Source organism: Sorex araneus, chromosome 1 (assembly GCF_027595985.1).
Source record: "Sorex araneus isolate mSorAra2 chromosome 1, mSorAra2.pri, whole genome shotgun sequence".
Classification (NCBI taxonomy): domain Eukaryota; kingdom Metazoa; phylum Chordata; class Mammalia; order Eulipotyphla; family Soricidae; genus Sorex; species Sorex araneus.
In genome coordinates, this window is record NC_073302.1 from 366,763,610 (window position 1) to 366,776,474 (window position 12,865).

The following is a 12,865-nucleotide window of genomic DNA, read 5'->3' on the forward strand; positions in this document are numbered from 1 at the left end:
CTGGCCTGTCCAGGGAACTTCCTGAAACAATAACTTCTTAAGCTCAGGCTGAGACACTGGTCCACATCTGGGGTTGGGGATTAGGGACAAATCCCCTTGCTCTGTGGATGAACAAATTCCCTTGATGATTCTGTTGATACCCTCATTGGAAAATCACTTCTTAAGGCCTTTGGGCCTTGACTCTACAGAAACGGCAGTTGGCTGTGAGTTGCCTGTTGAGGGCTCCTTGTAAGTTAGCAGCTGGTGTGAGGAGCTGCTGGCTCTGTCGGGTTGTCTACAGAAGATTGTCTCAGTCCTCACTCAGACCCACGATTCCCAAAGTCATCCTTAGGGGTTTATAAAACTTTCATTGACTTCATTCACATCACCTGCTTCTGTACCGAGACAGACAGCTATGGGAGAGCAGGATGGTGATAGCGATGCTGATTTAATCCATTCTTGCAATGCGCTGTGTGCTCTAGGCAGATGCACTCGATCTATCTCCCAATCCCCAGAACCACTGGATATTTAACTCACTTAACTCAAATAGCTATTTTGTAAACTGGATGTAGGATTATCCCCCGCTTTGCCAGAAGAGAGAACTGATGCACAGGGAAGATTTATGCCATTCATGGAATATATTTCAACTGATGCTTCTCCAGATCTCTGCCCTTAACCAGGATGATCTAGTGCCTTTGCTGGAAGATAAGAATATCAAACATCCTGTCCGTGCAGATGTAAAGCAAATTATAATAACAAAAACAGCTGGCACTAGCATAGTGATGCCTGGATGCAAGATAAGTTTTTATGACTTCTCCTCTGCATTGACTCGTACAGACCTTGCCCACTGCCATACCTACCTGGTGGAGATGAGCCAGCTCCTGCAAAGCATGGATGTCCTGCACCGCACCTACTCAGCCCCTGCCATCAACGCTATGCAGGTGAGCCAGGCCCTTCTTCTGCTTGCTTCCAGGCAGCCCTCTGCTTGCCTCGCTCCTCGCCAGCCTGTCACTAACAGGATGTTTTCTGGTGGTTGCTGCAGCCAAATTCCAGGGGACGGAGGTGGTGACTTTGCTATGCATTTGCGCCTACTGGTTTGGCGGACCTTACTGTCTGTGCTCTCTCTCCTGTTTTGAAACAAAGGGTGGAGCTTTTGAAAGTCCCAAAAAGGAAAAAAGATCAAACAGGAGGTGGCGGTCCAGAGCTCTTGGCAAAGATGCCAAAGGAACGCTGCAGGTAACCGTGGCTTCCCCCGATGGGCTGGTTTCTTCGTTGGTTCTGCTCTGCACGAAGCATGATGGGTGCCAAGTGGGTCCAAATAGAACAGATGAGCAGCTGTTCTATAGTTTTTCTCTAACCCAGAGAGGTTCTTGCTGATATTTTATAATGGAGGTTGGATTAAGGGGGAAATGGCCTGAGGTTGCAAAACCTGAAGCCCTTTCTGGGATTGGGATTTCAACTTCTTGTGATACTCAGCCTATCTGCCATCTTCCCTGTTCAGACGTGGACCTTGTGTTGTATATTCTGTGGTTAGTGTGCTCAGACTGGCGTCTTCTAGCCGGGCCTCATTCAACTCATCATCCCTCTGAGCCCACATGCTGGGGTCTCCGTAATGAGGCCTTTGTGAGACATGGTTGGGCTTATTGTCTCCAACCTACTAGTGCACAGTGAATCCATAGCCCAAGATTTGCCTCACAACCATTGCATATAAAATTGTGCCGTTGTGGGACTGCAGAGATAGCTCAGTGGGTTGAATGTGTGCACAAGCCTGTCCAGGTTTGATTCCCAGAACCACAGCAGGGAACAACTCCTGAGCACTGAGCTGGATATTACTTCACTGGGTGTGGTTCCCAAAATCAAATGAATCATAAACATATATAAGTTGTCTGCTATATGGTATCTCCTTTTGTTTTTCCCCCTTTGGGAGATAGGACAATGCGATGCTCAGGGAATTATTCTGAGCTCAAGGAATTCCCTCTGGCTCTGCACTCAGGAATTATTCCTGGCAGTGCTCAGGGGACCATATGAGATGCCGGGGATCAAACCCAGGTCAACCACATGCAAGGCAAGTGCCCTACCTGCTGTACTATCACTCCAGGCCTCTATATGGTATATTCTTTACTAAAGTTCTCTGGGATGAATTTTAATATTTTTATTTTATTTTTTTATTTTTATTTTTTATTTTTTTATTTTTTTGCTTTTTGGGTCACACCTGGCGATGCACAGGGGTTACTCCTTATTCTACACTCAGGAATTACTCCTGGCAGTGCTCAGGGGACCATATGGGATGCTGGGATTCGAACCCGGGTCAGCCGCATACAAGGCAAACGCCCTACCCGCTGTGCTATCGCTCTAGCCCAGTGTGTTCAAGTATTTGAGAAATTAACTGTGTGGGTTTTTTTCTCTTTGGCCCACACCCGGTGATGCTCAGATCTTATTACTTGCTCTGTGTTCAGAGATCACCTCTGGCGGTCTAGCGGGATCATACTGGGTGCTGAGGATCAAACCCTGGTCAGCCGTGAGCAGGGAAAATGCCCACCCACAATTCTATCTCTGGCCTCTGAGATGTTAACTTTGTAGAATTACCAGGTACAAGCAAAAAGGATCTATTTATGCCTCGTGACTATTAGCAACCTAGATAGGTGGTGGATGAATATTGGCAGGAGGAAGGAACTGAGTGTAAAGGAAAAAAAGCTGGCAGCTTTTTAACTGTCATTTTCAACCTATAACTTTAACACTTCTGTCGTTTTCCAGAAGTCTATGTGATTTCTCACCTACTTTTATTCTATAAGGAGTCAGTACAAGTTGCTTCAGAAAGTGTCTTCCTGAGTTGTCATTTATTTTTTGGGTGGAAGTTATCCCCCCTAGTAGAAAGATGAGCCTATAAAATGTTCCTCTTACTACTTTCCAATCTTAGAACCAAGTAACTATTTTAAGCAATTTACCTCTAATAGGAAACATCCCCTTTGATGTCACTTCAGGTCCCTAAACCTTATCCCGGCCCAGTCAGACTGCATTCCTCGAACCCTAATCTGTCCACTCTTGACTTTGGAGAAGAGAAAAATTATTCCGATGGCTCTGAAACCTCATCAGAGTTTTCCAAAATGCAAGAGGACCTGTGTCACATTGCCCATAAAGGTGAGTTTTCTAATGTTTTGGGTGAAAAATGTTAAGTGCATGCCCTTACAGAAGAGATCTTAGTTGCTTCATTTTCTGCTCCATTAAGGCTTTGAGAAACTTAATTTTCATTTTATTTCCCTGGTACTGTGGAGTACATGGGTAAAAAGTTTCTTTTCAACCTTGAGACATAGGGAGAGCTGTAGGGAGTGATAGCACAGGGGGTAGGGCATTTATTTGCCTTGCACATGGCCGACTCAGGTTCGATTCCTTCATACCTCTCGGAGAGCCCGGCAAGCTACCGAGAGTATCCTGCCCGCACGGCAGAATCTGGTAAGCTCCCCTTGGCATATTCGATATGCCAAAAACAGTGACAACAAGTCTCACAATGGAGACATTACTGGTGCCCTATCGATAAAATTGATGAACAACGGGACAACAGTGCTATATATGTATATATTATCATCATCATCATCCCATTGATCATCGAATTTCTTGAGCGGTCTCAGTAATGTCTCCATCTATCCTAACCCTGAAATTTTAGAAGATTCTCTTTACACGTCCTTTCCAATGGTGCCACATTGGAGGCTCTTTCAGGGTCAGGGGAATGAGACCCATCGTTACTGGTTTTGGCATATGAATACAACACGGGGAGTTTGCGAGGCTCTCCCACTTTTTTTATATTCACTTTATATATTATATATATATATATTTTACGGCATATAGTGACAGTGACATGCATGCATTTGTGCATGCGTACATGTGTGTATGAGTGTGTGTGTGGTGTGTTTGTGTAATGCAAGGGATGGAATCCAGGGTCTCACACATGCAAGGAAAAGTCCCATCATTAAGCCAAGCATCCCTCTTTAGGTGTGCTTTTAAAACTGGGCAGTTCATATGTTACTGGTAAACATGTAACTTGGCATTATATAAAGGTCAATATGGCATTAGGTTTTGGCTATTTTTTCAGTAAAATAACTTGTATATTTCTATCATTTATAAATTTTTAATTTAAAGGATATTTTATATCTGCCTCTCCAGCAACTCCACTTTGAAGAATTCACTCTTAGGAATCAACTTAAAATGTATTCAAATAAAGATACCTAGTATACCATTGTTCATCATGCCAAAAATTTGAAATAAATATTCCTTATCATTAGCCAGTAGGTAATTGCAGTTAAAGTTTCATGAACTAATTAAAAAAAAATGCTGACAGTACAAATACCGGTGAGGGTATGAGGAAACTGGATCTGTCCATCATTGCTGGTGGCAGTGGCTATTGGTGAACCACTTGAGAAAATTGTAGTAATCTTATATAAATTTAAGCATGCACTCACCGTGTACCCAAATTGTCTCGGGTTTATCCCAGAGAAGTAAAAAATTAAGTCCATACATGAAGCTACATGCAAATGTTCAGAGCTGGGGCCAGAGCAATAGTACAGCAGGGAAGTTGCTTGTCTTGCATGTGGTTGATCGGGATTTGATTCCCCAGCATCCCATATGGTCCTCTAAGCACTGCTAGGAGTAAGTCCTGAGTGCAGAACCAGGAGTAACCCCTGAGCATTGCTGGGTGTGGCCCCAAAAAAATGTTCAGAGCTGATTTTCTTCATGTTACCCAGACTGGAACAACCCCCAGAACTTCAGCAGGGGGATGGTTCAACACCATGAGATGCCTCCAAGTAGAATACTAATTAGCAGTAAAAAGAAACAGACCATTGATGCAGCAACATGGATGGACACCAAGCATGGTACTGATGAAAGATTATGTCATAGATACTTTTAGAATACTTTTGAAGTGATAAACATAAGAAAAGGGCAAGGATGCCAGGAGACAGAGAGGAAATGGATGTGTGTGATTCTAAAGGGGTCCCAGGAGAGATTGTGAAGTGACAAGAATTTCTGGATCCTGGTGGTGGTCTTGGTTCCGTAAACATCCACGTAATAAAATTGCACTGACTTTCCCCTCCCTTTTGCAGGTTTTATTTAATCTACAATTGATTATAGATTGCAATCATTGTAACCTATAAACTGTTGTAGATTATAATCATTTGTAGATTGAGTCATCTGTAGATTGAATTGTAGATTGGTTGTCATCTACAGGTGTATGCAAACGAGAGCATGTTAAACTGGTCATATCTGAATTAGAGTTGTACATCAATGTCAGTTTCCTGGCTTAGCTATTGTACAGTTAGCCTAGATGCTTCCACAGCAGAAAACCGGATGTTGTGTACCTGTACCTGGGAATTAGAGATAAGCTGGGGCTGGGGAGAGAGATCAGAAGGGTAGAATGCTTGCCTTACATACTTGAAGCCCCGAGTTTGATCCCAGTTTGATCCCAATCACTTCTTCCTCACTGTCTCCTCCCTGTAACAACACCAAGGGCCCTCAAGTACCACCCAGCACTAAGCTATCTCCCTAGCCCCAGGGGTCAAAACTTTTTTTTTGAGAAGGACAGTGGAAGGAAAAAAGATGTTCCCTGTATTGCCCCAATTCTGTGTTTTTCTTCCTTCATTTTATTTTTTATTATTATTATTTTTATTTTATTGAATCACCGTGAGATAGTTACAAGCTTTCATGTTTGGGTTACAATTTCACAATGATCAAACACCCATCCCTCCACCAGTGCACATTCCCCACCACCAATACCTGGGATTATCCCGGGTATAACTCCCTTTCCCACCCTCCCCCGCCTCTATGGCAGACAATATTCCCCATACTCTCTCTCTACTTTGGGGCATTGGAACGTGCAACACAGACACTGAGAGGTCATCATGTTTGGTCCGTTATCTACTTTCGGCATGCATCTCCCATCCCAACTGGTTCCTCCAGTCATCATTTTCTTAGTGATCCCTTCTCTATTCCATCTGCCTTCTCCCCTCTGCTCATGAAGTAGGCTTCCAGCTATGGGGCATTTTCCTTCATTTTATTGAGCTCTTTCTCCTTACCTGTGAATCTAAAGCATGGTGCTTACCAGGTTGCTTATGCAGCAACCATTTTATGCGCCTTAAATTCCCACCTCAAACTCTTGTCCCAGTTCACATTAGAAGTTTGTCAGTGTTTTACAGTGCTGGTGTATAATCCATCTGTAAAATGGGCAGAACTGCCCATCCCACCTCTTCAAAGCACTTCAAACAACCCCTTGTGTGTTCTCAAAGGCGTGGCAAGTTAGGTTTTGTGGGAGGAACTTCCTAATAAAACACCATCTCTTTTTAATAATATGAGCTCTTTTTATTTATTTATTTTTTGGGGGAGCCACACTTAATTGTGCTCAAGGTTTACTCCTGGCTCTGTGCTCAGGGATCATTCTTGGTGGGGTTCACAGGGACCATATGCTATGCCAGGGATTGAACCCATGCTTGCCATGTGCTAGGCCAGCGCTCTACCCCACTATACTGTTTCTCCAGCTCCAGGCTGTCTTTTTCCTTAAACATTTTTGTTTTTAAATATAAAGAACCATGATTTGCAAAGTGATTGATGGTTGAGTTTTAGGCATATAGTGTTGTATGTGATCTTTTAAAATTAAGAAAGACTCCAAATAAGAATAATTTTGTTTTCAATATTTGATATGTTTTTTTAACTTGGGAACACTCCTCGCCTTCTGCTTGGGGGGGTCACTCCCAGTGGAGCTTGTGGTACCAGAGATTAAAGCAGGGTCAGCTGAATGTAAGTCAAGTGCCTTACTTACTATCCCTATACTATCTCTCTGAGCCAGCAATAATTCTTTTAAATTTTGGATTTTTTTAAAAAAATGTTTGTTTTATTGAATCACCGTGAAAAAAGTTACAAGCTTTCAGGTTTAAGTCTCAGTCATTTAATGATCAAACTTCCATCCCTTCACCAGTGCACATGTTCCACCATCACGAACCCCACACCCACCCCCTCCACCTGAGTGGCTAATGATCTTCACTTTATTTTCTCTATACTTTGAATACAGTCAATATTTCAACAGAGAACTCACTATTATAATTTGGAATTTACCCCAATAATCAAACCTGCTGAAAAGGCATCATTTGATGATTTGTTTTCCATTCCTGAGATTGAAGATTATATGAGGTTTTGGATTTCTGATATTTTAGCTCAGTTCACAGTGTAGATGCATTTCTATAAGAAGCTGCCAGGTGCCAAAATGGGTTAGTAGACCTCCCGGATCATAGTCTTTAAGGAGCAGAGGGACCGTTTTGTGCACGGTTGCTCCGGACCTCATCTGGGCAGAGAGCATGCCGGTAACACCCTCATTCCATGATCTCCTGCTCGCCACGTCACTGCTGCAAACTCATACCTCTGGGTTGTGAGTTCTAGAAGATGGCAGATGCCACGTGGGCGCCGCTGCTACTGCCGCCATCTCCCCCATAGAAAGAAAGGGTTGAGGGAGAAAATCCTTTACCCTCCCTGGGCGGCATGGGGTTGTAGCTCAGTTCACGGTCTAGATGCATTTCTATAAGAAGCTGCTGGGTACCAAAATGGTTGGTTAGTAGACCTCCTCATAGTCTTTTTTCTGGATTTTGTTTTTGTTGCATTTACTGTGCATCCTGCTCACATGGCAGACCCTAGCAAGCTCTCTGTGGCATATTCAATATGCCACATATGGTAACAATGATGGGTCTCATTCCCCTGACCCTGAAAGAACCTCCAGTGTGACACCACTAGGAAGAACGAGTGAAGAGAGGCTGCTAAAATTTCAGGGCTAGGATGAATGGAGACATTACTGGCACTTGCTCGAGCAAATTGATGATCAACAGGATGACAGTGACAGTGACAGTGATATTATATACCAATCCTGCCACCGGCATCTGCTTCCCTCTCCCAGTGTCCCCATGTTCCCTGCCAGCCCCCTAGCCTGCCACCTTGATAGGCACCTTGTAAAGTTGGTGGATGTGGATTTTAAACACAAGATAAAATCCCGTGTTTCCAGTTGAGTCTGTGGTTTGTGTAAATAGCCCCGCCACTCCTTGACATTACCCGAGCTGTTGTTTCTAAAATGAGGGGGCTGTGCGCTGCTGCAAAGGGGAAGGGTACTGAATCTTGACTTTAAAAGCTGCTGTTCAGCAGCCTGGAGGAGCCACGCTGAGTCCGCCCACCGCTAAGTCCACCCACCAACGGCTAAGCCCACACTAGCCATTCTATCTTCGAGCTCTGTGAGAAACAGCTGGTGGTAGAGCCGCCACAGACCTCGTCTAGGTGGGTGCTGTGTTCCACCAAAGGCGCTTGGTCAGTGACAGCCTGACCCTGGCCGAGAGTTTCCCAGGGGCACAACCAGACTGTGCCTCATTCTCTGACCTGGATGCAGACTTGCAGGGACAGCAGAACCCCCTTTCACACGATCAGGCAGCTTCTTTTCCACAGAAGTTTCTGTTCAGAAGCTGGGTCCCACATTTGCCCCTGAGTCCCGGAACCTTCCTTTGCACATCCACACACATTGTCACAGGCACTGTGTCACCCTTTCTCCTGTGGATGCCCGCCTCGGTCCCTGCAGTTCCTGTTTTACTTCCTGACCTCATAAGTCTATTTATTCACTGCAATTCCTGAGCAACTGAACCCCAGCGAGAGTTCCACGGGTGGGACTTTCTGCCACGTTGTCTCCTGTTGTTCAACGCATCCTCCTTTTCTTGTTTTGTAGAGGTGACACCAATAGAGGCCCATCCTCCCGTAAGAAGTCCTTGTGAAATGCTTAGCCTCTAAGAACAAAGCAGTGGTTACTGGAAAAAGGAGGGAAATCGGAGAGTGGATTAAGTGGATTAAAGGGATCAATTCTATGGTGGGGGGGGAGATGGAAGCTAGGGTTCTAGGGGTGATCGTATTGTCACACCATTTTGTTTGTTTATTTTTGGAAGGAGGGCTTGGGATCACATCCAGCTGTGCTCAGGGCTTACTCTTGGCTCTGTGCGCCCAACCATATGTGGCCCTGGGGATCAAACCAGGGCTGGCCATGTGCAAGGCAAGCATCTTACTAGACTATCTCTTGGGCTCACATATGTTGATTTATAAAGTAGTACACCTGAGATCTAGTTAATGTTATAGTGTTAATGTTATAAACCAATGCCATTCAACAAAAAAAGGAAAGAGACAGGACCTATCAGAGCACATACTTTGCACATAGGAGGTCCAAGTTCAATATCCCGCCCTCCATCATGTCCACACCCCCCACACCCCATCACTACTGTGTACCACCAGTGGCAACCCCTAAGCTACTCAGAGCTGGGAGGAGCCCCAGAGAACCGCCTAGTGTGGCCTCAACTCCAAGTCAACTGTTTGATGCTTATGGCAGTCAAGTCTTTCAGAAGCTCTAACAGGGTCCACTCTGAGTACAGTGAGGGGTTCTCCCCAGATAGTAGAGAGACAGCCTGGGTGAGAGATGAGTAATCAGAGGCGCTCAATTGCCTTCTGATTTAGACATTGTGTCCCCTTCCACCCCACCCTCAGCGCCCTGCAATGGAAGTAGGTCTGTTTGCCAATGAGGAGACACAGAATCAAATGTCAACTAAGGATCAGGAAGGATTTTCTCCTCCCCTAGGAAGGTTTAGAGGCAGAGGAACCATGGGGGAGCAGCTAGTGGGTGCTCTGAGCAGCTGAGCAATGGAGACCACCCAGCCAGGAAGTTGGCAGTGGTGGAGCACCACTCTAGGGGACTCCAAGCATCGAGGACCTCCAGGGTGCTCTGCTTATTACTAAATATCCATGGATATAATACAACCTATTTGGATCTTTCTTTTCTTTTTCTTTTGTTTTTTGGGCTACACCCAGTGGTGTTCAGAGCTTACTCCTGCCTCTGTGCTCTGGGGTCACTCCTGGCGAAGCTTGAGGGATCATATGCAGTGTCAGGGATTCCACCCAGGTTGGCTGTGTGTAAGGCAAGTGTCTTGCCCACTGTCCTCTTGCTCTGGACCCTCATCATGTGGATCTTTCTAGTCTCATCTTTTTCTTTTTCTCTAGAGTTATATTAGGAATTAGTAACAAAACAAAACCAAAAAACAGACCTGTCACAGAGACTATTCCTGACCTCTGGGGTCGGGGGAGAAGTGGTTTCCTGTGGGGAGCTCTAATTCCTATTTTTCGTGTCCCAGATCATTAATTATGGAACATGACTGCTCTAAGGTCTGCCAAGGAGACCCAATGGTCCTGTAAGATACACAATCATGCCTGAGATCTGGTCTTCAGGGCCTCTTTGGTGACTCTGGATGTGCTTGACACCTTCAAGGGAAGCACAGAGACTAGCTCAGTTTCCTCCTGCTCATTTCGTGCTTCTTGTCATCTCTCCCTTTGGAGCCAAATAGTGCATATTCAATCTTGCTGAACTGGGTTTTATTAAATAGTTTTATGGAACGTCTCGATTTACTGCAGCCCATCCGGAAAGCCAGAAGAATTGATTTGGTAAAGTGGCAACCAGCTGAGTGCCACGTTTATTTAATTAAGAGCGATGAGCTTGGCCTTGAAGAGCTGATCCCCATGGACTGAGTCAGATGGACCCAGGTGTCCTGGATCCTGTAGACTGAGGCAGGGAAGGGGGCCGGCAGCTTTCAACTAGGATAGAAGCTGGAGAGCAATGCCCCCTGCTATAAATACAGGTTACTTTAATATTAAGAGAAGAAGGGCCAGAAAGAGAGAGGAGCCCAGCGGGCCAGAACACATACTTTGCATGCAGGAGGACCAGGCTTGATACCTAGCACTGCATGGTTCCCCCAGCACCACCAGGAATGAGCCCTGAGCACCAAGCTGGGAATAGTATCTAAGCATCAGCAGGCGTGGCCCCAAATACCAGCAGGGCCCAAAGCTTTGCTGTGGAGGCTGCTCCAGAGTTCTGTTCAACAGATCTTCGCCCGCCCCTATATCCTGCATGTGAGGATAGGCAAGCATCATCCCAGCAAGAGACATTCGCAGCCACCTAAAGCTGCTCTCGTATTTTAAGCATCTGCAGCCACCGTGCCCCTCCTCCTCCAGTGCTTTCTCCCCGTTACTGTGATTACAGCGGTGACATTTATTATTTATTATAGATCTGCTCAGGGCTGAGAGCTTCCCAGCATGATCTTATTGAATGTCCACGAATCTTCTGAAGCACGGGCCATTATTACCATATCCATTGGCAAATGAGGAATGAGGGCATCAGGCTTCAGGCAGGTCCTAAGCTTGTTCAGGCCAGGCAGTGAGTCCAGGATGGATGGAGGCGAGAAGAATCAGGGCTAGTGAGGGAATTATGCACTGGAGTCCAAAGTGACCCCATGCAGTGGGTCACTCTTCTCCTGGGGTCCCTATTTTTTGTTTTGTTCAATTGAATCTACCCCCAGAGCCTCACACTTGGATGCGACTTGATTAATACACATTGCAGCACCAACCTGTTAAATCAAAAAACAAAGCATGTTCCTAGGCATTTCAGAGATGTTTTTGTGCCTTTATTTTGTGAAGAAGATGCTCCACGGCTGTTGCTAAATGTCACAAGCTCAGCACCAGCCTATGGAAAAGCTTGATTGTCCTGATAGCTGTTAAATGGGGGATGAAAGTCAATAATGTATATTTGGTTTCTTTGGGACTAAATAGGCCACTCGTGACAATTAATACCTCTAAAATGCAACCCTAAGGAATTCAATAATGTGCCAGGTCATTTGAGGAGCAATATACCTCTGTCTCTACCTTTTTCCTGCCCTTGGAAAGATAATACTCAAACATGATTTAAATGATCAGTAATTTAGACAATTTCCTCATGTCTAGGTGACTTTGTACATAGGCTGAGTACATAAAAGAGGGACAGAAACAGAATGGATCTCTCACATATGGAATATATAGAAAAATAGTAATGAAGCAATATATGACCAAAAGCACCAGAACTGGAGCAGTGGTTAACAGAATTGAGCTTTCCTGGTTAAAGGCAGTGGGGTGATGGTTCTGGGAATATCCTTGGATCCTTGGAGTATTGGAGCCTTGATGGAGGGAAATGGGTGGTGGTGGATGCAGTGTTGGAACATTGTATGCATGAAATTATCCTTAACAGCATTGTGAATTATGGTGCCTCAAAAATAGGACAATAAATAAATCGTATACTCATATATGTGCAAACCTCTTGAATTTTCTTGTCATGTGTTTTAATGTTTACATTTCCAAAGACTGGCGATGTTTGAAAACAAAGCTAATAGGAGGTCTCAGGGAGAGTGAGTCTGGAGGGGGTGGTATTAATGCAGCAGATATTTGACAGCCCCTGAGCTAGGTGATAAATTAATCACAGTGAGAGGAGATGGACTATGTGGCCTCTGAGTGAGCTAATGTGTGTGTGTGTGTGTGTGTGTGTGTGTGTGTGTGTGTGTGTGTGTGCTTTTCAGAGGTGCAGGCCTGATGGTGCTTGAACCCAAGGATGTTCAGGAGCCAACAGAGCTACACCCACATATACTGGGGGTGTCATGGAGCACCATGGAGTGAATGCAGACATGTGCTCTACCTATTTTTTTTTTTTTTTAATTTGGAGGGTCCACATCTGGTGGTGCTCAGCATTTACTCCTGGCTCTGCACTCAGGGATCACTTCTAGTAGAGCTTGGGGGATCCCTGTGGAATGCTAGGGATTGACCAGGCTGGCTGTGTGCAGGGCAAATATCCCACCCACTATACCATTGCTCCTACCCCTCTTTTTTGTTGTTGTTTTTGGGTCACACCTAGTGTCACTTAGGACTTAACCTTAACCCTGATTCTGGCTCTATGCTCAAGGATCACTCCTGGTGAGACTTTGGAGGTCTATGTGGTGTGGTGGCGATCAAACCCCAGTCAGTTACAAGCAAGGCAAATGTCCTA

The 12,865-nt window shown here is 45.1% G+C and overlaps 1 protein-coding gene across 1 annotated transcript in view; it reads left to right on the plus strand.

Moving 5' to 3' along the window:
- OSBPL3 (oxysterol binding protein like 3) overlaps positions 1-12,865 on the plus strand; it is a 206,793-nt gene that overhangs the window by 132,098 nt on the left and 61,830 nt on the right. Inside the window, exons 9-11 of the mRNA XM_055143981.1 lie at positions 817-920; positions 1,123-1,215; positions 2,961-3,117. Coding sequence (XP_054999956.1) covers positions 817-920; positions 1,123-1,215; positions 2,961-3,117 — 354 coding nt within the window. The remainder of the gene's footprint in view (positions 1-816; positions 921-1,122; positions 1,216-2,960; positions 3,118-12,865) is intronic.